General features: G+C 32.1%; 1 protein-coding gene across 3 annotated transcripts; it reads left to right on the forward strand.

Annotated features, from left to right (window-relative positions):
• The first annotated feature begins 80 nt into the window (after window positions 1-80).
• LOC139528909 (splicing factor, suppressor of white-apricot homolog) lies at window positions 81-23,494 on the forward strand. Of its 3 annotated transcripts, XM_071325148.1 has the most exons (17): window positions 96-294; window positions 1,432-1,476; window positions 4,050-4,210; window positions 5,325-5,432; window positions 6,087-6,145; window positions 6,816-7,044; window positions 7,846-8,023; window positions 11,606-11,890; window positions 12,583-12,808; window positions 13,777-13,918; window positions 14,257-14,385; window positions 15,313-15,465; window positions 16,972-17,179; window positions 18,272-18,448; window positions 18,915-19,028; window positions 21,412-21,490; window positions 23,338-23,494. In XM_071325148.1, the coding sequence occupies exons 3-17, from the start codon at window positions 4,138-4,140 to the stop codon at window positions 23,419-23,421; spliced, it is 2,244 nt and encodes a 747-aa protein (XP_071181249.1). In that variant the 5' UTR covers window positions 96-294; window positions 1,432-1,476; window positions 4,050-4,137; the 3' UTR covers window positions 23,422-23,494. The 3 variants fall into 3 exon arrangements, with proteins under 3 accessions (XP_071181247.1, XP_071181249.1, XP_071181248.1); XM_071325146.1 differs by lacking the exon at window positions 1,432-1,476 and having other exon boundaries at window positions 81-294; XM_071325147.1 differs by lacking the exon at window positions 1,432-1,476 and having other exon boundaries at window positions 98-325.
• The last annotated feature ends 1,338 nt before the right edge of the window (window positions 23,495-24,832 follow it).

Here is a 24,832-nt window from a genome sequence, read left to right on the forward strand (position 1 = left end):
TGATTTTATGAAAATTAATAAATGTTAATAACCGGGGAAAATAGCGTTAAACTAAAATTTCTTTAGAAAATTTGTCGCAAATTGGCTTATTCCATTCGTTAGAAAAACGTCAAAGATGGCGGCGCTCATATGGGACATACCAGAGGGAGAAAATCAACAATCTAAGGAACCAGAGGAGCTCTCTGTGTTTGGTTATGCTTGTAAACTATTCAGAGATGACAGGAAAGCCTTCTCCATCGACGAAGGAGAACATCTGATACCATGGATGGGAGATTCCAGTCTGTTGATTGACAGGTCGGTTCTCAAGAAACAGCTGCTTTTACAGGTCTCGATTAGCTCGTATTTCTCGCGACGCGAACGCGTTAATCACGTCATTTTCGTTTCAGGATAATTGTACTTGAATGATCAAATAATTTGTTAACATGAATAATGTATTTAGGAACTATTAATCAACACACAATACAGCAGAAATGAAGAAAGTAATTTCTGACTGACCTTGACCTTATGAATGAAAGGAATGCCCTGCCATATGACAAATGTTGGTGGAAGCTTTTGTCAGTTGATGATATAGACTATAGTAACTGTCATGTAAAATCGGCCCAAGTTTTCTCTCAAAATCTTTATATTGATCTGATATGTTCATTTGATGACTTTTGCCTATCGCAGACTATAATCGGACATCACGTTCGTTTCGGACTTTGTTATTTTACGTATCATACAGGAAAAATCTGCAATGTCGTCACTATGCTAATACCAGCGTACAAAATTAGTGCAGAATATTTGTTTTCTTCTCTTCTAAGTCCCACTTCTAGCTTCCCTTGCTTTGTGTACATTCCATTAATCGTCATCAATCTTAGTAACAGACAAAACAGGCCCAAATAAATAATATAATTGCTTTTAGTAGATTTATACTAAAAAAAAATCACCTAATTGACCATAGAGCAATTTGATTGGGTATAATGATTCAATGCGTCACCTGGTTTTTTTTTACCATTTCAATTTGAATGTAAACAAACAGGGTCAGTAGCTTTAGTATGGAACAACATAGAGTGCACTATTAAAGGTCACCAAGCGCCTTTTTATGAAACTAATATACATTGCTTATTACCACAAAACACTGATCAAGTTTGAATTTTGGTGGCATCACTTTTTCTGTTCTAGAGTTATGCCCCTACATGTATATGTCCCATGGACACATTCCCTGTTTTTTAGGACTTTTAGATTTGGCCTTGTGAAAAAAACTTCACCTTAAATGAATACTATTGATAGTCATGATAGTAGCCAGGTGCCAATTTTACATGACAGTGACTAGTATATAAATATATAAAGTCCTTTGAATTTATTGTCTTTATTGTTTTTGAGCAATATTGATATTTGGTAATTAAGAACAAAACTATGTATATGTTGTGTTTGCAGAATGTTTAATTTCAGATTGCCTTGCAGTGACGTTATAACACAGAGAGTAACACACTGTTGGTAATTATACAAAAGTGTTGATTTAACAGGATAAGTATTGGTTTATGTGATTATTGGTCACATTTTCTACAATTATGAGTCATCTTAAAGTCCCAGAATTAAACAACTGGTCCAATCTCTGCCACACAATACAATTACACACACTGACACAGTAAAAAAATAAAGAGTAATTCTATTTTCTGACATAGATCATAAAAACATATTTAACCTAAACATTCAACAGATGCATTTATCTTTATATATAACCATGATAACTGAGAATGTTATTGAAACAATCCTGTTGATAGAACTTAATCAGAAATTTTGAAATAATTCATATTGGTGAGGAAAGGTAAAGATGAAGCAGGTCCAGATAGAAACAAAGACTTGAAAACACATATTTGCTGCTTCTGTGCTTATCGCACAACATGTAGGAGTAAGTTCAGAGTCAGAATAACTTGTCTGAGTAGACATGTGACAGTTAAATTGTATTCATGCAAACTGTTACCTTTTAGATTTAAACTAGCATGTTGAAAATAAAGCTCATCCTGTGAATCTAGTACATACATGTAGAAGGTTTCATTATTCATATATCACATTAACAATGATTAACGTTTCTTGTCTTGAATATGCATTTAACTTGTGGCTAGGCCTAAAAAAACATCTGTCATTATCATCTTAGCCAACAATTTAAGAAAATTGGTTACATGCATCATTACACTATATATAGCTATAATAAGAGATTCTCTTTGTTTATAAACATCATCAACATGGTAAATCCAACTTCAAAATTAAAAATTATTTTTTTGAATTATTAAATTTAGTATTTATTGTCATGATTGTAAACATGGTAAAATAGTAACTTTAGACATTGAAAAAACATATAACAGTCATGTCAGTAATTTATGATATTGTTTGTTAGAATCTTTTTGCAAAACATGTCTGAAGAAAAGTTCTGACAAGATTTTATTATATTGTATAATCAGTTGTAAAATAAGGATATGTTTGTTTCCTAAACCTACTGTTTATAAATAATGTAATAATCGGGACCTACTAAAAAAGATTGTATAATGTATCATAACTCAGGTTACCAATGGTTACATGGAAACAAACATATTTTTATAATAATTTAAAATATCTGACTGATCTTCATGTTTAGCATAGTGACAAATTTTAATCTAATTTAAGGTGATTTGAAAAAATTGTTCGTTAAAGAATGTGTATATAAATATTTATAATAGAAGCTTTCCCAAATGTGCATGAATTTGCTGAATTCAAAGTCTTTTTGGTTAAATTTTAGAATTTTTTTTGTAAAAATTATTGAAAAATGTTTTTGATCTAACCTTCTAACTGGTAGTGTCTGTTGAATTTATTCAATTGTCCAATGTTCAAGGTCATGACCCTTGGGTACATTTTGTTGTTTGCTGATGTATTTGTATTACAATCTAATTATTATTTGTAAACAATTCGTTCAACTTAGAATGACTATAAAAACTATAAAGTGATACATGTAGGTCACCAAAGTTTTCAATAGGAAACATGTTGTGTTGTATCATGTTAGTGTTCTCCCATCAAATTTGATAAATCATCCTGTTGAACAAATTAATTTAAAATTCCATGACTGCATCTTGTTTCTAAAAGTTAAAGTACACTGTATCACATCCTTAAGATAGTAATACACACTCAAGAAAATTAAAATCATATTACTGATTACCATGAGTCCATGACGATAAATAACCTTTAGGAGAACACTACATGATGTGACGGTACATATGTTTAGAATTCCGTTTTATTTTTGTTTTAAATGCAATTAGTTTTAATTTAAAACTATATGCAACTCAAATCACCTTAAAAGTAGATTAAAATTATCTTCAGTATGACCACACACTATACCATATACATGTGTACATATAGATATAAAAATATAGGAACAATTTATGACAAACGAAAACAACACCATATAAGTTTCATGAGTCTCCAACACTTTTCTGAATTTACCTTCATCAGTAACACTTGTAGCTGAGTCTTCAACACTTTTCTGAATTTACCTTCATCAGTAACACTTGTAGCTGAGTCTTCAACACTTTTCTGAATTTACCTTCATCAGTAACACTTGTAGCTGAATATTTGAAAGTCGAGGATGGACAAGAACCGAAATAGTGAGAAGCTATTTAAAAAAAAATAAGCTTGTGAGGCCTCTTTTCAGATTTTTTTTTACTGTGTAAGTCATGTGGTAAATCATGATAACTGATATTATATCTACTGCTTTGTAACTTGAGAAAACAGTTACTTTCCTAATTTAAACAAAAATGATAGAAAGGAATGAAAATCTGAATATTTTAGCCATATTTTGTACAAATGTACACATATGTGTAACCTTGAGGCTTCCTCTGAAAAACTTCTTAAGCATACCTTTTAGATGACCTCAGTTCTTTGAAAGCATGAACATGTGTTTGGTTTTTGCATATTTTTGCAATGCTATGATGTATATATGTATGTTGGTGGTCATATTGAAGAGAATAGTATTCTTAAATTTTACTGGTTATCATTTTATGATCACATTATAAATGTATGTATTTATTCTGTACCTTCAGATATGATGGACGAGGTCATCTGTTTGACCTTTCAAAATACGATGCCAGTCATGTTAAGAGGGCGGAGCTATCCGAGGAAGATAAACAGATGGAAGCTTGGTGTGACGAGGAAAGATACCTAGAACTCAAAAATGATCTAGCAGAAAAAAAGATGTACGAAGGTAGGAATTCTGTTTGATATTTGTATAAGTAAAAAGATGTATGAAGGTAGGAATTCTGTTTAATATTTGTATAGGTAAAAAGATGTACGAAGGTAGGAATTCTGTTTAATGTTTGTATAGGTAAAAGGTGTACGAAGGTAGGAATTCTGTTTAATATTTGTATAGGTAAAAAGATGTACGAAGGTAGGAATTCTGTTTAATATTTGTATAGGTAAAAAGATGTACGAAGGTAGGAATTCTGTTTAATATTTGTATAGGTAAAAAGATGTACGAAGGTAGGAATTCTGTTTAATATTTGTATAGGTAAAAAGATGTACGAATGTAGGAATTCTGTTTAATATTTGTATAGGTAAAAAGATGTACGAAGGTAGGAATTCTGTTTAATATTTGTATAGGTAAAAAGATGTACGGAGGTAGGAATTCTGTTTAATATTTGTATAGGTAAAAAGATGTACGAAGGTAGGAATTCTGTTTAATATTTGTACAGGTAAAAAATATATATTTCTCTTGTATGACGTCAATGATCTATGTTCTTTCTGGTCTTTTAATTCCTCGACAGAAATATTAAAAAATGATTGGAAACACTTATCTTGTCAATTTTACTCCACATTGAAACATACTGATCAGTCAACATGCTGCTTGAAAAACTTAAAAATGTTTGTGCATACAAAAATGTTGCATCTTTAGGAAAATGACCCAAAAAATCAATCAAATGTCCTTTTTCACAACCAAAAACTTGAAAAAGTTAGGATCAGGCTTCAATTATATTCATACATTATTTTATGTGGATTATCTAGGTTCAAGTGAAGCATGACATGGAATTTTAAATCACAAATTTTCGTTAAGCTTAACTGCAGATGACAAAATCAGAAAATCGAGTATCTATGTAACTGTAAGTTTCCTCGGGTCATGAAAAATGAAGTAATCCACAGGGCAAGTTAAAAACTTCATATATTACATTTTTATTTCAAAATGTGCATGGTGCTCTCAATCAGTAAAAAAAAACAAAATAAAATTGTTTTCACATGTTTAAGCAATTAAAATAATATTTTGTAAAATGTTCTTGATATATGTGTATATATACTGTGTCATGCATATATTTTTGTGTGTGTAGAGGAAGAATGGAAGAGATATTATCAGTCTCTATCAGAGGGTTTCAATGCTGTGGGATTTAGCTACGATCACCAACATCACCAAGATTACATGGAAACACAAGTACAAGGTAGGTTAGATCATTTGTAGTGAGTACAATATCTCATACAGTCTTCTTCCAATTGCATGAATTAGGTGCTCCGGCTTCCTTAAAAAAAACAAGAATTGACCGCCACACAATAGCACAATAGTGCTGAAAGTGGCTTTAAACATCAACCAATCAATCCATCTTCCATCACATGACAGTGAGACTTTGATGAAAACACGATGTGGAAAATTTGATAATCAGATGATACTGTGTCCAATCTGACCTCATGTTCTAGCTATAGGCCTTTTTAATATCTCTGTCATATTGTGGAAATTTTTGTCCTTTCCAACACAGATAGATGTCAATGGCAGTCTTCACAAGAAAACAATTGCTCAAACATCAACTCTCTCTGCCGATTAAACAAATCTCTTATTTTAAAAGCTGACCTTAACAAATAAACCAGGATTTCTACAATTAGTTTTCACTAACTTATAACTACGTGTAACTTTATAAAACTTTCTGACAAAAATGATCACAAACACAATATTACCACAGATGGTAAAACTTTTGGTCAAGTGAGTCACAATGTGTACAAACAATGTGCCAAAACTATCGAAATTAGGAGAAAAGATTGTTTTAAAACTTAGAACTTCTTTAATTATATAAATGTAATTTATTGTTATTTTTTATCAACAGAACCAGAGCCTATTTTTATAGTACCAGAAGATTTACAAGTCCCTTCAGAAATGGAAGTCGTAAGTTACATCTAGGGTTATTTCATTTAAATGTATGTCAGAAAATATCATAGGACATTGAAAATTCCCATATTTCTTAGCGTTATTCTTAATTTATATTTGTGACATAAATCCATAATTAATAACCCACACTGCATGTTCAAACATGACATTCCTGTGCCTACCCTCAAACATTCACTTAATGGAACAGCCCTTACTGAATATGAAACTTATTCAAGTGTTTTTATTTGAAATCAAACATCAAACTTATTTTTATCACCATTTTCTTAAATGTTGCTTTGAATTTTTTTGGTGATAATTTTCATATCATGTTTCTCTACTGAGTATGGTTGTCTCAGTCGAGTAGATAAAAATGATGATTTCATAAGCCTATGTCATTAACATTGCCTATAAACACAGTGATCAACAGAACATTGCCTATAAACACAGTGATCAACAGAATATCAAATATTTTTCACACTTTTTTGTTTCTCAGCTACATTTCATTGAAGGGCTGAATAATTGTCTCGTTTACACATACATCACATCTCCTTTTATGTTAAATCAAAACTAAAGACCAATAAATGGTCACGACACCAAAGAAATAGCATAAATTGGAGTAAGGTTGACAATGTAATAAAACAAGATCTTGTATAATGCCTTCATGATTAAATATAACTTCTAATTTTAGCCTGAATCAGAAAAACAACATGCGTTTATAGAAAAGACGGCCAAGTTTATTGCTGGTCATGGCATGCAAATGGAGATTATAATAAAGACCAAACAAGCCAAGAATTCACAGTTTGATTTTCTTCATTTTGAGGATCCGTTAAATCAGTATTATAAACATATGGTCAACATGATTAAATCTGGGAAATATAAACCTAAAGAGATTAAAGAGGATGATGATGATAACAGAGGTTAGTATGGTCTGTTATAACAATGTTAAATCAGTATTATAAACATATGGTTAACATGATTAAATCTGGGAAATATAAACCTAAAGAGATAAAAGAGGATGATGATGATAACAAAGGTTAGTATGGTCTGTTCCAGCAATGCCAAATGTTTATTCTATTGGGGGGCCAAAATACCCCAATACAATAAAAAACCATTCACCAATTCTATGTATTTTATCATATTCTGATAAACAATGTAGGTTACAATCCAGGACAGATTAAACCAACGATAATTAGTATTTGCTGCTTCTTCTGTAAAAGAGTAAGAACAAAGACTGTTTGGAGTCAGAATAATGTGTCTGAATATGGTGACATGTCGTCCTGCAGTCTGTTACCTTGTGAGGTAGCATGTTGAAAATACAGATAAGCGTATCGGTCTAGTACAAATCAGGGTTTATAGTCATATCTGACACAATTATTGTGTTCATTTCCTGAATATGCATTTTACATGTTTAATTTGCCAGTGTCAGTGAATGTTACACTGCTTTGTACATTAGGAACGATATTAATATGTTTTTACATCAAAAAGTTGGTACTAAATTATTATTAGATATTTTCATAAACATGTGAAATGAAATCATAAATATGAGGGGCAATTACTTAACTTTGTGACCTTGCCATATGTTTTGTTTGAAATAAACAGATAAATAACTGCATGAATTAACCACTAAAACAGCATTCAGTGTGAATAACTGAGTGATTTTAAATTGACTTTGAACTATATTAATTATATTTGTTGCATGATAATTCTCTTTATTTAAGATGATGATGCTCCACATAGTCAGCACGGATATTTACATCCCAGTTTAGTGCAGACACACACGACCAAGCCTAACTTAGCACCCGCTGTCAAGATGCCAGCTGTATCCATACATGATACACCGTATGGTAAACTGCTCAAACATCTGAAAAAATCTACTCCTGACTCGGATAGAAACAGGTTAGTACTGAGTCAGCTATATCTATACATGGTACACCGTATGGTAAACTACTCAAACATCTGAAAAAATCTACTCCTGACTCAGATAGAAACAGGTTAGTTCTGAGTCAGTTATATCTATACTTGATACACCGTATGGTAAACTACTCAAACATCTGTAAAAATCTACTCCTGACTCGGATAGAAACAGGTTAGTTCTGAGTCAGTTATATCTATACTTGATACACCGTATGGTAAACTACTCAAACATCTGTAAAAATCTACTCCTGACTCGGATAGAAACAGGTTAGTACTGAGTCAGCTATATCTATACATGATACACCGTATGGTAAACTACTCAAACATCTGTAAAAATCTACTCCTGACTCGGATAGAAACAGGTTAGTACTGAGTCAGCTATATCTATACATGATACACCGTATGGTAAACTACTCAAACATCTGTAAAAATCTACTCCTGACTCGGATAGAAACAGGTTAGTACTGAGTCAGCTATATCTATACATGATACACCGTATGGTAAACTACTCAAACATCTGTAAAAATCTACTCCTGACTCGGATAGAAACAGGTTAGTACTGAGTCAGCTATATCTATACATGGTACACCGTATGGTAAACTACTCAAACATCTGAAAAAATCTACTCCTGACTCGGATAGAAACAGGTTAGTTCTGAGTCAGTTATATCTATACTTGATACACCGTATGGTAAACTACTCAAACATCTGTAAAAATCTACTCCTGACTCGGATAGAAACAGGTTAGTTCTGAGTCAGTTATATCTATACTTGATACACTGATGGTAAACTACTCAAACATCTGTAAAAATCTACTCCTGACTCGGATAGAAACAGGTTAGTACTGAGTCAGCTATATCTATACATGATACACCGTATGGTAAACTACTCAAACATCTGTAAAAATCTACTCCTGACTCGGATAGAAACAGGTTAGTTCTGAGTCAGTTATATCTATACTTGATACACCGTATGGTAAACTACTCAAATATCTGTTAAAATCTACTCCTGACTCGGATAGAAACAGGTTAGTACTGAGTCAGCTATATCTATACATGATACACCGTATGGTAAACTACTCAAACATCTGTAAAAATCTACTCCTGACTCGGATAGAAACAGGTTAGTACTGAGTCAGCTATATCTATACATGATGCACCGTATGGTAAACTGCTCAAACATCTGTAAAAATCTACTCCTGACTCGGATAGAAACAGGTTTGTACTGAGTCAGCTATATCTATACTTGATACACTGATGGTAAACTACTCAAACATCTGTAAAAATCTACTCCTGACTCGGATAGAAACAGGTTAGTACTGAGTCAGCTATATCTATACATGGAACATCATATGGTAAACTACTACTTGTTAGCTCACCTGGCCTAAAAGGCCATGTGAGCTTTTCTCATCACTTGGCGTCCGTCGTCGTCGTCGTCGTCGACGTCGTCGTCGTCGTCGTCGTCGTCTGTCGTCGTTAACAATTTTTCAAACATCTTCTCCTCTGAAACTACTGAATGGATTTGAATGAAACTTAACATGATTGTTCCTTAGTATATCCTGCACAAAATGTGCGCTTCGATTTTTGATCCGTCAAAAAACATGGCCGCCGTTACTTAAAATAGAACATAGGGGTCAAATGCAGTTTTTGGCTTATATCTCAAAAACGAAAGCATTAAGAGCAAATCTGACATGGAGTAAAAATGTTCATTAGGTCAATATCTATCAGCCCTGAAATTTTCAGATGAATCAAACAAACCATTGTTGGGTTGCTGCCACTTAATTGGTAATTTTAAGGAAATTTTGCAGTTTTTGGTCATTATCTTGAATATTATTATAGATAAAGATAAACTGTAAACAGCAAAAAGGATCAGCAAAGTAAGATCTACAAATAAGTTAATATGACCAAAATTGTCAATTGACCCCTTAAGGGGTTATTGTCCTTTAATGACAATTTTTCACAATTTGTTCATCATATTTGCTAACTTTAAAAAATCTTCTCCTCTGAAACTACTGAATGGATTTGGTTAAAACTTAGCATGGTTGTTCCTTAGATTATCCTGCACAAAGTGTGTGCTTTGATTTTTGATCCGTCAAAAAACATGGCCGCCGTTACTTAAAATAGAACATAGGGGTCAAATGCAGTTTTTGGCTTATATCTCAAAAACGAAAGCATTAAGAGCAAATCTGACATGAGTAAAAATGTTCATTAGGTCAATATCTATCAGCCCTGAAATTTTCAGATGAATCAAACATCCAATTGTTGGGTTGCTGCCACTTAATTGGTAATTTTAAGGAAATTTTGCAGTTTTTGGTCATTATCTTGAATATTATTATAGATAAAGATAAACTGTAAACAGCAAATATGATCAGCAAAGTAAGATCTACAAATAAGTTAATATGACCAAAATTGTCAATTGACCCCTTAAGGGGTTATTGTCCTTTAATGACAATTTTTCACAATTTGTTCATCATATTTGCTAACTTTAAAAAATCTTCTCCTCTGAAACTACTGAATGGATTTGGTTAAAACTTAGCATGGTTGTTCCTTAGATTATCCTGCACAAAGTGTGTGCTTTGATTTTTTGATCCGTCAAAAAACATGGCCGCCGTTACTTAAAATAGAACATAGGGGTCAAATGCAGTTTTTGGCTTATATCTCAAAAACGAAAGCATTAAGAGCAAATCTGACATGAGTAAAAATGTTCATTAGGTCAATATCTATCAGCCCTGAAATTTTCAGATGAATCAAACATCCAATTGTTGGGTTGCTGCCACTTAATTGGTAATTTTAAGGAAATTTTGCAGTTTTTGGTCATTATCTTGAATATTATTATAGATAAAGATAAACTGTAAACAGCAAATATGATCAGCAAAGTAAGATCTACAAATAAGTCAATTTGACCAAAATTGTCAATTGACCTCTTTAGGAGTTATTGCCCTTTAAAGACTTTTTTCACAATTTGTTCATCATGTTGACTTACTTTAAAAAATCTTCTCTTGAAACTGCTGTATCAATTTCAGCCAAACTTAGGCTAAATGAGTTTCAGAGTTTCAGAGTATCTAGTATAAATTTTATATTTCATTTCCTTGTATGTCAAGAAACATAGCTCCTATGGCTAAAATAGAACATAGGAGAAAATGATTTTTTTTTGCTTTTGAAGAAAATAGGACGATTCAAAGAACATTTAAATAAATTGAAAAGCCAAAATAATCATTGATGAGAGATTAAACCAAAAAAATTCAGGTGAGCGATTCAGGCTCTTGAGAGCCTCTTGTGTTGTACATCTTTTGTGATAGGCTCTACGGTAGTTTAATCTATCTTGTAGTTAAAAACTGTTTTCCTGTTTCAATCATACCAAATTTGTTAATAATAATGTATTAATATTATTGAAACTTACATGTTTGTTCATGGTGATGAAGCACAAATTCCTTCAGTTCTGCTACTGTATAACATGTATAATAATATATCTTAACATATATACTTAAAATATTTTGATGCATCAAGTTATTGAACAAAATATGTTTAGATTAATTAGAATTAATTGATTTGTATTTTCATTTCAGTAATTCCCCAACACCTAATGAGGACCAATACTCAGGAAGAAGTTACTCTCCACAGCCTACTAGCAACACTCCTCCCCCAGAGTCAGGTAACACGTTCATACATCAGACCACAGACTATCACCACATGCACCCTGGTGTTCCCCCACCCCCAGGACTGGAGCCTGTCACCTTACCATCATCTAACCAGCCTCCACCCCCGGGTACAGAGTTAGAGGGACCATTGATACCACCACATCTACAACAGCAAGTCATAGACGAGGAACAGGAAGAGGAAAAGCCACCAAGGTTTGTCTAATGAACAAGTTTTTGGGTAAAGATTGCATTAAATGCAATCAAAACCCAATGGGACTTGATATCAAAATCTTCAAACCTTATCACTCCTTTTTAAGATACACAAAATATAGTGCATCTATGCATACCATCCATGAACATATCAATGAAAAAAAACCCTCAGATATTCAAGTCACAAAATGATGTTACGCCTGTCAAGAAAATTACTAATTTTTTACAAGGTGCAGGTATCTAATAGATATCGGAAGATGTCTGTTTTAAAAATATCAATGATGTCATTGTTGAAGTCATCTTCAAAAAATGGAGTTATCTTCCTTTGTCCAGAATTGTAGTTGAATCATCTACAACCAATGTTTTAAACATTGTGTGATCAATAAATCAAAGTAAAAAAATAATGTTTCTTTGACATGTTTGATTTGAATCACACTTTTTGCAGTAAAATTTATCAAAAATATTCAAAAATCTGTCTTTACCTAATAAGTAGCGATTTTGTCAACGTTTTGGAATTATTGGTGGTAAACTTCATACTTTTTTTGGCTTGAAAACTTTTTAAAAAGTATGAATGTCACTAATAACTGTTTTGTAGACAAAAAGTATGTCTGGCAAACAATATTTTAATCCTGGTATCTATGAGTTTATTTACATAACAGTATCTTTATAACAGTATTTTTGTATCTGTTTTTTAGTGTTCATCATGCTCCTGTTATGATGGGTCCATCGTTAGAGCCAAAAGTTATACCACCTCCTCCAGACATCCAACCAATCATTGATAGGATGGCCATGTATGTCGCCAAGAATGGGGTGGAATTTGAGATTGTAGTCAGAAGTAAAAATGATCCACGCTTTGAATTTCTACAACCATGGCATTCATACTTTAGATATTACAACTCTAAAAAGAAAATATTTATTGAGGTAAGTATTGAAACTATTTTAGTTTTGCACATATATGAGCCCAACTTTGACATATACAGGTTTACTTTTACAAATTGTGACTTGGATGGAGAGTTGTCTCATTGGCACTTGTACCAAATCTTCTTATATCTATATATGATATCAACTGATCATGTAATGACAAGTGGTATTTTAAACACATGTATATGTTAATTTTGTTTAAAAATTTCAGTCATTTTACAAAATGACTAGGTATTTTTAGTCATTTTGTATAATGCCTGTCAAGGTTAGGCATTTTATAGATTGCCTGAAAATTCAGTCATTATACAAAATGACTAAGTTTAGAAAATGCCTGTAACATATACATGTACTAACAAATGAAAGAAAGCAGTCTACCAAAAAAAAATGTTTTTAAATGTATTGATCAACCAGAAAGGAGGTGGATGTCGCTAAAACCTTCAGCACTTAAGGTGAGCATGCTACCACAAGATCACTGTTTAAGTTATGGTTGTTATTTCTACCTAGAGAATCACTGACAGAAATTAAAAGGAAATGAAAAATCTGAAATAACTACTGTTGACTTATTATTTATTGTGAACAATTTTAATGTTCAACAAAGTAAACATTTGTTGTAGCCTTCCATGCAGGCCTGGCAAAGCCAATAAAACAATTGTTCCTCAATCCATGAAAACTGGTATATATGAAATGAAAGAACTACAGTAATCTAGTTTTATCAAAACTGGTTCTACATGTATAAATTTAAATCCTTGTATGAAGACAGAATTCAATCGTTACAAACTTAAGGTTTCAATCTCATTCTTAAAACAATATTCTACTAGTATAGGCTTAGCAAAGAAATACAAGACTTAGTTAACAGGCTAGTTTACAAAAGCTTTGACCTTGATGTTAAAGTTTTGAATTTAACCACACTTTAAGGATATGGAATTGTGAGAAATTGTTTTGTAATTTTGTTTTTCGTATATTACCAGGAAGTATTGAAAGAACGAGAAAAGCTGGAGAAAGACAAACCAGCCAAACTTAGTTTCTCTATAAAGAACAAAACCAAAGATCAGGACGGTGTTGTCTCATCAGAGAAGAAAGTGTTTGACCATGATAGCAGTGGAGATGAAGGTAAGAGACCTTTATGTTGGCCCAATAGAATAAACATTGAACATTGCTATTCATTTTGTTATTACCTGTGTTGCCAAAGATGAAAGCAGGTCTAGTAACCCTCTACTCCATCCATCCATCTATCTGTCCATTTCAATATTGAAGATATAGGGTGACAGAAGACTTCATTCATCTTTAGGATAAATGATGGAAGAGAACTTTACTAGCTAGCATAAGATGGGTTATTATTTTGTATAGAACTCTTGTTTATACCTGCTTTCTATAACCTGCTACAATAACACTTAATCTTAAAAAAATAGTTGCTTAAATGAAGCTTACATTTATTTTTCTGATTTTAGATTCTGAAAGTACGAGAGATAGAAGTATTAGATCTGATTTGTCTGGAACTTCAACACCTGTTGATTGGGAGTCGTCCAGTAGAATATCATCAGACGAGAGGCAATCAGAGAGGTCAGAGAAAAAACTAGGTAAGACTAATGTGAGATATTGACCTATACATGGTATGAGTGCCAATGAGACAACTCTACATCCAAGTCACAATTTTTAAAAGAAAACCATTAAAGGTCAAAGTATGGTATTCAACACAGAGCCTTGGCTTTCACTGAACAGCAAGCTACAAAGGACCTCAAAAATGACAGTATACTTTTTACACCTTGTGTTTTGGATGGAGAGTTCTTTCATTGGCATGTATACCATGCTTTTAATTTCTATATATAATAGTATGTAAGCCAATGTGAGATATAACTTCAGGAACTTGTTAATTAAGGGTAGATCTGATTCTAGAAGGATGTCGCCACACAATGTGCTACTGATGATAAAAGTTAACAAAATTTTGTTATTCTTATGCATTAGAAATATTCTCTAGGATTTAGTGTTGAAAGTTACCTATCCACACATTAAATCAAATACAATGGAATAGGACAGAATTTAGAAAGCAAAATAGTATTCTAACACCCTCCTTTTTAATACATTGTTCTGAAGTACACATTTTCTCTTTCCTTTCTTTACTTCTTTGTCTAAAATGTCCCTTTTGATAACATCAATTTTATATTTATAAACTTGTATCTTGCAATTTTTTTTATGATTTTTCTTAAGGACTTTGATAAAAACGTGCATGAGTTCAGAGAAAGTACTGTGGATTAATTTATTTTCATGGGTACCAATTTTTGTGGATTGAGAACTTGCAATTTCGTGGTTCTGCCAATGTCTCCATTCAAGCCATATAGAATTAGTAATTTCGTTGAACATTTTATTTCACGGTTTTTAACGAAAATTGGTATTCATTGAATTTAATATCAATTACAATGGATCCACAGTACTTTAAAAAAAGTTTATTAGAAGCTAATTAATTTAGTATTTTAGTTGATTTACAACTTATTTAAATTTGTTTGCAGCTCAAGAAAAACTGAAAGATAAGTTAGCAATGGCTGCTCGAGAGAAGTTATCTAAAGCCAGTCGAGAGAAACAGGTTCAGGCTGAGAGGAAAAGGAAGGCAGCCATGTTTATCAATATGTTGAAATCAACAAAATCTTCTGATGAAACTAAAAGTAGGTTAAACTTCCCCACTTTAAAATCCTATGAGTAGAAATACAGGAGTAGAGAGGTGTAATCATTAGCCATTTTCTGACCTCCGGTATCAGGTTTATAATTACATTGGCTATATAATATATGACAAACCTTGCATTTGTGTTATTAAACAAAAATTTATTATATTTAAAACTAAAGTTTGATATTGTAAAAAGATTTATTACACCCCCGCTTTGAAAAAAAGGGGGGTATACTGTTTTACCTCTGTCTGTCCTTCCGTCAGTCCGTCAGTCTGTCAGTCAGTCCGTCCAATGATTATTTTTCGTCACATTTTTCTCAGGAACTACACTACCAGGATTTGTGAAATTTGGTTTCAGGCTTGATATAAGTCAGCTATACTGTGTGATGCGTTTTCAGATTCATCACTTGACAACTTCCTGTTTACCGAACACTTGTATGATTTTACACATGATAGCCAAGTTGAAAATTTTCGTCACATTTTTCTCAGGAACTACAATACAAGGATTTCTGAAATTTGGTTTCAGGGTTTATATAAGTCAGCTATACCGTGTGATGCGTTTTCAGATTCATCACTTGACAACTTCCTGTTTACCGAACACTTGTATGATTTTACCCAAGATAGCCAAGTTAAAAATTTCTCAGGAACAACAATACAAGGATTTCTGAAATTTGGTTTCAAGGTTTATATAAGTCAGCTATATCGTGTGATGCGTTTTCAGAGTCATCACTCAATAACTTCCTATTTACCGAACACTTGCATATTTTTACACTATTAATATTATCCACTTGCAGCGGGGGTATCATCAGTGAGCAGTAGCTCACAGTTTCACTTGTTTTTTCTTCATCGTAAATCATTAAAAACTGACAAAAATATTTAATAGTTACAAATATAGTTTATGTTTAATTGATTGAAATTATGGGGTAAATGATAGCAACAGCAATATGCAAACAGCACCTATAGATCATTTTACAATCATCACTATAGATAAAAGCCTAAATCATGCAGAAGCTAGAAGAGATGTTGATTAATTTAACAAAGACAAAAAAGCTCAGCCATGAACACTGAACTATCTAGAGGATACAGAATAACAGTCAAATACAAAGACAACCACTGACAAGATTACTTGAACAAGCTAGATCTTTCATTGGCAATTCTGTATCTTTAGCTATAAAAAGAAGATGTGTTATGAATGCCAATAAGACAACTCTCCACAAGAGACCAAAATGACACAGAAATTAAAAGCTATAGGTCACTGTACGGCCTTCAACAAAAAGCCTGTTCCGCATAATCAGCCCTGAAATGACAATGTAAAACAATTCAAACGAGAAAACGAACGGCCTTACTTATGTACAAAAAATGAACAAAAAACAAATATGTAACACATAAACAAACAACACCCACTGAATTACAGGCTCCTCAATGAACTGTATTAAAATGTACATGCACTTACTGAAAACACACTGTAATATTAATATAACTGATATAGAAATTATGGTTTTTACAGATGGAGGAACACCAAGTAGCAGTAGATCACATACACCTGCTCCATCAGAGGACCCAAGAGAAGACAGCGAGCCAAAGAGAACAAAAAAGTCTAAATACTCAAGGTCAAGATCAAGGTCACCAAAGAGATCAAAACATCGTTCAAGGTCAAGGTCACCTAGGAAACGGAAATCTCCAGCACCACCAAGTGCCTTCCCTAGTATAGAAAGGTATTTATCTACAATCAAAGCTATACTCTTGATAATGTGTTCTCATTATTATTTTTTAGATACCAATTTTGTGTATATGTCATAGGTACAGGGAAACCAAGAATTGAAATATTTTAAGAATTACAAATTTGCTTAATATGAATATATAGCTATAAGACAAAAATGTAAGAGATGTGGTATGAGTGCTAATGAGACAATCCACCATCCAAGTCACAATTTGTAAAAGAAAAAATGTTATAGGTCAAGTTGCGGTGTTTAACACGGAGCAGTGGTTCACACCGAAAAGCAAGCTATAAAGGGTCCCAAAAATGACAAGTGTAAAACCATTCAAACAGGAAAACCAACGGTTGAATCTTTATAAAAAACAAGAAAGAAAAACACTAATGAACCACATCAACAAACGACACCTACTAAACATGCAGACTTAGGGAAAACCATGAAATCAAATATCTAATATAATATATATGTGCAAGTTTCCTCAATCCACAAAAATTTGTACCCATGAAAATAAAGGAATCCACAGTATATTCATAACTACATACTTATATGATTTAATTCAATAAAATTTCATTTTTTAAAAGCCATGCGGTGTGGATGAAGTATAATACAATACAATACAATACAATATTTTTATTTTCCAAATTAAAGGGCCCATTAAGAGCATAACATTAATTACAACATGACATAAACATTACAGAGTGATTAAAGAAACATAAAATAATAATTCAAATGCATGAGGAAAGGATCAGTGGTCAAAAGGAGATAATTTTGATATAATGACAATGTGTTGATTAATTTCAAGTGTAGGTTGGCAGATCATATATTTCTATAATTTTATTCAACCAATGAAAGATAAGCATTTGTGTGAACACCTATTGTTAATATTTGTATTATATTTCTCACCAAGTCTGGTTACTATATTTTTCACATTGCTGATGTGTATTTTATAAGATTTCATTAGAAGATAAGACTTTTATTGACACCTGTATATTACTATATAACTTAGATTTGGTAGGTAACTTTGTTGTCTCAGTATAATGTTGTTCAACTTATACTTCATCATGTTCATGTTACTGATTCATTTTTTTAAAGGTCAGAATCTAGGTCACCAAGTAGATATAAAACTTCCAGGCATTCTAGTCCATATCAAAAGTCAAGATCACCTAGTCGTAAAAGGTCAAGGTCACCACCAATTGTAATAGATTTAGATCCACCAACTAAAACAAAGAAGTCAAAGAAGTCCAAGAAAAGTTCAAGGACAAAATCCAGGTATGATTCATGAATGATAAGTATTGAATGGGAAGATTTAAGTTTTTATGTAAGAAATCTTTTTAGAATTTACTTGTATCCAAATTAATCTTTGAAAAAGACATTAGAGGCCAAGAGATGTTTACTTGTAAGGTAAATTAACATAAACAAATTACTGTATTAATTATTTATGATGGTGATCAAAGTTATCTAAGGTAAACTGTTGTGGATAAAGAATGTCATTATTATACAGTGGTCAGTGACTTAAAAATGTATTATATATTAGTTGTCAGCTCAACTCTTCAATACATTTGAATCCTTGATGTTTTTATGCCCTACCTATGATAGTAGAGGGGCATTATGTTTTCTAGTCCGTCTATGATGGGTACACATTTTGAGAAGCCTCTACACATTATTGTAAGTATGAAAAATTAAAAAAAAATTGATGCACTGTATATTTCATTGTATTCCTAAATAATCATTTCAGATCTCCCAGCAGAAAGTCGTCTAAAAAATATGAAGACTCTGAAGCATTAGATAGTATAAGGGAGAGATTATCAGCTAGTCCGGCACCTGTACCTACCTCAATATCACCTGACATGTAAGTTCTAAGTTGATGATATTTGGCAGAACATTTTGACAAAATAACGTCATTTTCTCGGGGACCTATTATATTTTAATACCTCCAACGCAATCAAAGTGAGCATTAAGGTTAACTGTTGTCTGTCCATAGGTCCCAAAATGGGTATCCATTCTTTAACTTAAGTTTGCACTAACTGAACATTGTGAATCTTACACAATTCTTATAACCTACAAACACAGATCAAGTTTTAATTTTGCTGGCATTGTTTTTACTGTTCTCCAGTTATGTTCCTTTATAATTGGAAAAATTGCTAAATTTGCCATTTCTGCATGAAGTTTCAAAAAAACAAATTGTCTATAGATTTGAATTAGTATATAAAATCTTGCATTATTAACAAATGTACCATGGACGATTCTGGTATTAGTTTTTTTGGTCAAATTTATTATGGTGGTTTCTAGTATTAAAACAGAATTTGACCATTTCTACAAACCTGTATTTAGTAACATGCAATTCAATCTTGATAAGGAAATGAGTTATTATTGCAATGAATGAGCCAATCCTTTACCAGAGTTCAAAGGGCAAGGATGTGAACAGGTAACTGTTGTACAGCCTTCAACAATGACCAAAACTGATATTGTATTTCAATTGATACAAGGCTTTGGGATGACTATACTTCAATTCATGTTATTGCGATTTTATTAATATGAATAAGGAAAATTAGTAAGGATCACATTTTAAAAAAAAGAACTTGCATTCTAAAAAAATTTCACCAAAAATTGCAAAAAATGCATAAATAATTTCAAAGAACAAAATAAGACAACCATCCCTTGCCAACGTTTCTGACTTGGAATATACACATAAAAATGTTGAAGGTTTAACTACTGTTTTACCTTAATAAAAGTACATGTGACGGGTTTATAAATTGCACCATAAAAATCTATTCAAAGAATATTTGTTACTGGTTATGACTCAACATTGCAACAGGATAATAAGGTCTGCACTATTAAATTTCTTTAAATTCAAATGGCTTGTTAGGTCTCTTATTAGGACAATTTTGATGGCCAGCCACATTTTTATTTTAATTACTAAAGGCCTTGAAATTAATTCTAAGACAGAATGTATTAATGAATGTTTATAAGCCAGTGTTCCCGCCTGCCCTAAATAGAAGGGCGCCCCGCCCTTGGTGCCCTTACCCCCGCCCTTCTGCCCTCCAAAGCCAAAGAATGTCCCCCTCTGCCTTTTCAAAAGATACATTTTACAAATTTCATGCCTTCTGGCGTTTCCGGTAAAATTGTTACCTGAGTGATTGTGTAACACTAATTAACTGACAATAGGATTAAGTTAAATACCTAATGCCTTTGGCAGTTTTATCACCTCTGCTAATGATTGTTCACTGCTAATTAGTGGATTTAAGATAATTGAACAAATACTAGATATTTAATACAGAATGAAAATGCTGACATGTTAGCCATTTGTAATGTTTACGTATCATTGCATATGTACACATAAAAAAAAATATTTTTAAAGAAAATTTAAAACAATTTAAAAGGCAGACTAAGTTTTGAGTAAATTGGTAGATTGGTAAAAACGTTTTGTTTTTATAACCACGAGTATGAAATTAAAAGAAGAACCAAAGAAATTTGTATTTGAACATAACAAGATTGCACCACTTCCTGTTTTATTTCTTGTATTATAATCCTCCTTACATAGGAGCACTTAACAAATGCTTTTATTTTTTAACCATAATGGAGTTTATACCTTCTGTTATATATGCAATGTATTATTGCATCATTATAATATAATCATCTCTTGTATCACCTGTTATATTTATAAACTCCCTACTTAGGAGCACTTTGGTGTGCACTTCTTAATACTTTTTTGTAACAATTTACAAGTTAGGTAACTTTCAATAACACAAATACTATATGTCTAAACAAGTAGTTTTAATGTAAATAATTTAATTACATAACAAATTCAATTTTGTTTAGCTCCATCTTTCAGAACTACTTGTTTATTTTAATAGACTTGTATAATTAAGTTATATGAATTATAAAATAAAAAAAAAGATTTTTCTAAGGATTTCTTACAATTTGGGTTATTGCGCTAAAGTGCCCTTTCAGACAAGTAGCACCCTTCTGCCCTGAGATTCAAGCTGGAACACTGTAAGCACTCCATCTGTTATTATAGAAATGGTTGTAAAGGGAGAAAAAGACTACAAAACCTTTTCCTCCCTTCCTTTTATAATTTATGAAGGTCCCTCTATTTTTAATATTAAATACTGTATCAGTGTAAATTTGAATTAAACTCTAACTAATTCTTCTGAATTGCTTGTCATTAGTTTACTGTATAGATAGTCTCTGGATCTTTAAGTTATGACCTCTTTGATGATTTATTTTCTTAGTTCCACAAGAATCTCACAGCCATTAGATGAGGACAGTAACAGTACCATGTCTACGGATAGTTCTAAAAATGTTTCTAATGTAAGTATCAACAAAGTGAGATTTGTGTATTATTTTAAAAATATTTGTCAACCTGAACATAAAGGCAACCTTTTTTTGTGTGTCATCAGTTTATGTGAGCCAAAATTTGTTCCTGTGAAATAAGTTCCAGTGGAACTAATTTCACAGGAAATATGTTCTGGGAGAACTTTTTTCAGACAATTTCTATATAATTTGTTCCATCTATATGAAATAAGTTCCACACTTTACTTGGTGAAATAAGTTCTGGGTTGGTGAAATTTGTTCCTTACCTAGTGAAATAAGTTCCATGTTTGTGAGATTTGTTCCTTACCTGGTGGAATAAGTTCTGGATTTGTGAAATTTGTTCCTCACCTGGTGAAATAAGTTCCTTGTCTGTGAAATATGTTCCACTGGTTAAACAAGTTTTCTTATATACTGAGCACTTGTCATCAGTGAGTTTAAAGTCATTATAAAAAACATGTATTATTATTGCATAATGTAATCAATAAAAAGTGTAAACATCCAATTGGATCATGTGGAGTAAAGAAAAAGTTTAATAACATGCTCAAGTAATAATACTAAAAATGGCGCTTATGAGCCAGGAAAGAGTAGAATAAGAAATAATAATAAAAGTCATTCCGAAAAAAAGTATTATAGTTGAAGATGAATATTTGTACTTTTTTGAAAAGGACAAAGTGGCTGATCAATTATATTAAAAGACATAAAGAAACAAAATACACGCTCTTTAAAAACTGTGCAATGACCATAGCTAAGTACATGTATGATTAGAACACCAATGACAGATCATCAGGAAACAAGGAGGTTGAATACCACATAAACGATCAAACATAGATACATTATCATCGCTTTTATTTCTTATCTTCATCCTAAAGTCATTCCTTCAATTGCAAATGTACCCCATGCAAGCACAGAACTTATTTTCTGTGAAATAGGTTCGAGCAGAACATTTTCATTGATTTCTATAAAATACCTTTGTTTAAAACTAATATCACAAGAACTTATTTCACTTTTTTTTTAAATTTTAATATTGGAACAAAATTCATGGTGCTGTGATTTTTGTTCCGGAACTTATTTCACACTTGTTTAAAAAATTAGTTCCAGAACAAATTTTATAGTGCTGGAACATATTTTCTGTTACATAAGTTTCGGTGGAACATATTTCCTATGAAATTTGTTCCGGTGGAACAAATGTCACGCCGGAACAATTTTTTTGTTACATTTACAGTTAAAATATCAAAAGTCTGACCAATTACAAATTTTATGAAATGTATAAGTTCAAATTGGATAGTAATTTAATTAAAACAATGGTCAACTAGGTGCACGTAAGGGCTAAGAGGAATGCATACATTTTACTGCTAAGAACACCCCTACTTGTAATTCAGATTTCATGCATCAATGAATAGGAAGTCAGTGTTTGACAGATATGAAAATCATAGAAAAATTCTGCTAACTGGAATTCTACTTTTAAGTCATCATTATACATTAATGACCAAAAATGATAGCTGCAGATCTGCAGGCAATGCAAAAAAAAGTATGTACCAGTACAATTTCAGTTTCAGAATATTTTCTTATTAAAATAGGAGTAATTTACCAAAAAGTTTGAAATCTTTTATGGAACATTACACATGTTTATCATAAAAAGAAATCAAAACCTGCAGATTTAATGAAATAAGTTTGTACAACTTTCAATAAGTTGGATGATGGTCGGATAGCACAATATAACATATAACAGGGCATATAATTATTGGCAGCTCATAACCATCCTTTTCTCATTGTAAACCACTCAAACTAAGCTTGAGTAATACATGCACTTTAATTAAAATTTCAATTACTTTTTTTTGTTTCAGTACATGTTACACAGGGTAAGAGCTCTGATTAAAGCCAGCAAGGAAGCAGTGAAGAAAGATGAAGATATATTTGAAGACACGTGACATCCATATTATACAATTGTTTATTCTGTCTGTATTGTATACTGTTATCACTGTAATAAATATATTAATAGTGTTTTTATATTATTATTAAGAGGTAACAAAAATTGAATGAGAAATTTAATACAAAAGACAATACATGAACAAGGCAATCAAACCAACAAGAAATATATTGATATGAGAAGATGTGGTATGAGTGCCAATGAGACAACTCTCCATCTAAGTCACAATTTGTAAAAGTAAACCATTATAGGTCAAGGTACAGTCACTATATGTATGGAAACCAGAAATAACAAACACAACTTTAAAAGCCAATGACTGGTAAAACACATCTCTGCAAGTTTATTTCTTTCTGGTATTACTTGTTATGAAATAAGTATAGACGGATACATCAAATCAAATTTAAGTTTTCAAAGTAGCAATCTGTAGGAAGACATTTCTCTTTACCTGGACACATTATTCTGACTCCAAGAAACCAGTCTTATTCATAAATTCTGTGGGCTCAGCTGAGCAACAGCAAATATCAATTTCAAATCTTTGGATTAACGGGCAAGGGTTAAATTTGATGATTGACAATCATAACACACCTCCCTCATTTTATATTGATTGATTGACTCCTTTTTTGCACTGTTGGCTTTTTTGTGGAGGTAAATTTCTGTTGGTAGCCCAAGAGAACCACTGAACTTTAGCAGGAAACTACCAAAATTATTTAAAACAACCTTTTCAGTATAGGATGTTTGGCTGATAGAATATTTATTTTCACCATTTGCTGGTGCAACCTATTTATTTTACAAAAATAAGATGTTGTACATTTATTTTCTACCAGAGAGAATGTGGATGTAAACAGATTCAGGTTACCATACATCCTCCAACAATGGGCAAAATCCATATCTTATACCAAGCTGCAACAAGCCCTGGGGTTGAAGTCATAAAACTTTGCTCAGTGCTCGGAGCACAAAAATCATGCTCGAAACATGAAATCCAGCATTTTGATTGGTTGATTTTTGAGTACGAGTACAAAAAACTGACTCAAAAGTTTTATGACTTCGAGGCCTGGCATAAAAATTTATGAGAAAATTCAAATGAGAAAACTAACCACCTGAATCATACAGAATGTTGCTTACTTCAAAACATGCTAGTGAGGGCCTCACCCTTCTCGTAATCTTGGACATGTGGAAAATAGCACAAAATGATTTCAAACTAGAAAAGTACAAACACTACTAACAGAAAGAAAAAGGATATAAAGTACCAATATAAGAACAATCACTGAACCATGAAAATGAGGTCAAGGATAATAGACACACGACTGAGAGAAACTTTGTAACATAAGGTATCAGCATACAAGGTAAAATATAAACTATATACTAATAGTTCAGGTCATGGCCAATATGCTGGACTGTAGTCCCCATGTCTT

The sequence above is a fragment of the Mytilus edulis genome, chromosome 6 (assembly GCF_963676685.1).
Source record: "Mytilus edulis chromosome 6, xbMytEdul2.2, whole genome shotgun sequence".
NCBI lineage: Eukaryota > Metazoa > Mollusca > Bivalvia > Mytilida > Mytilidae > Mytilus > Mytilus edulis.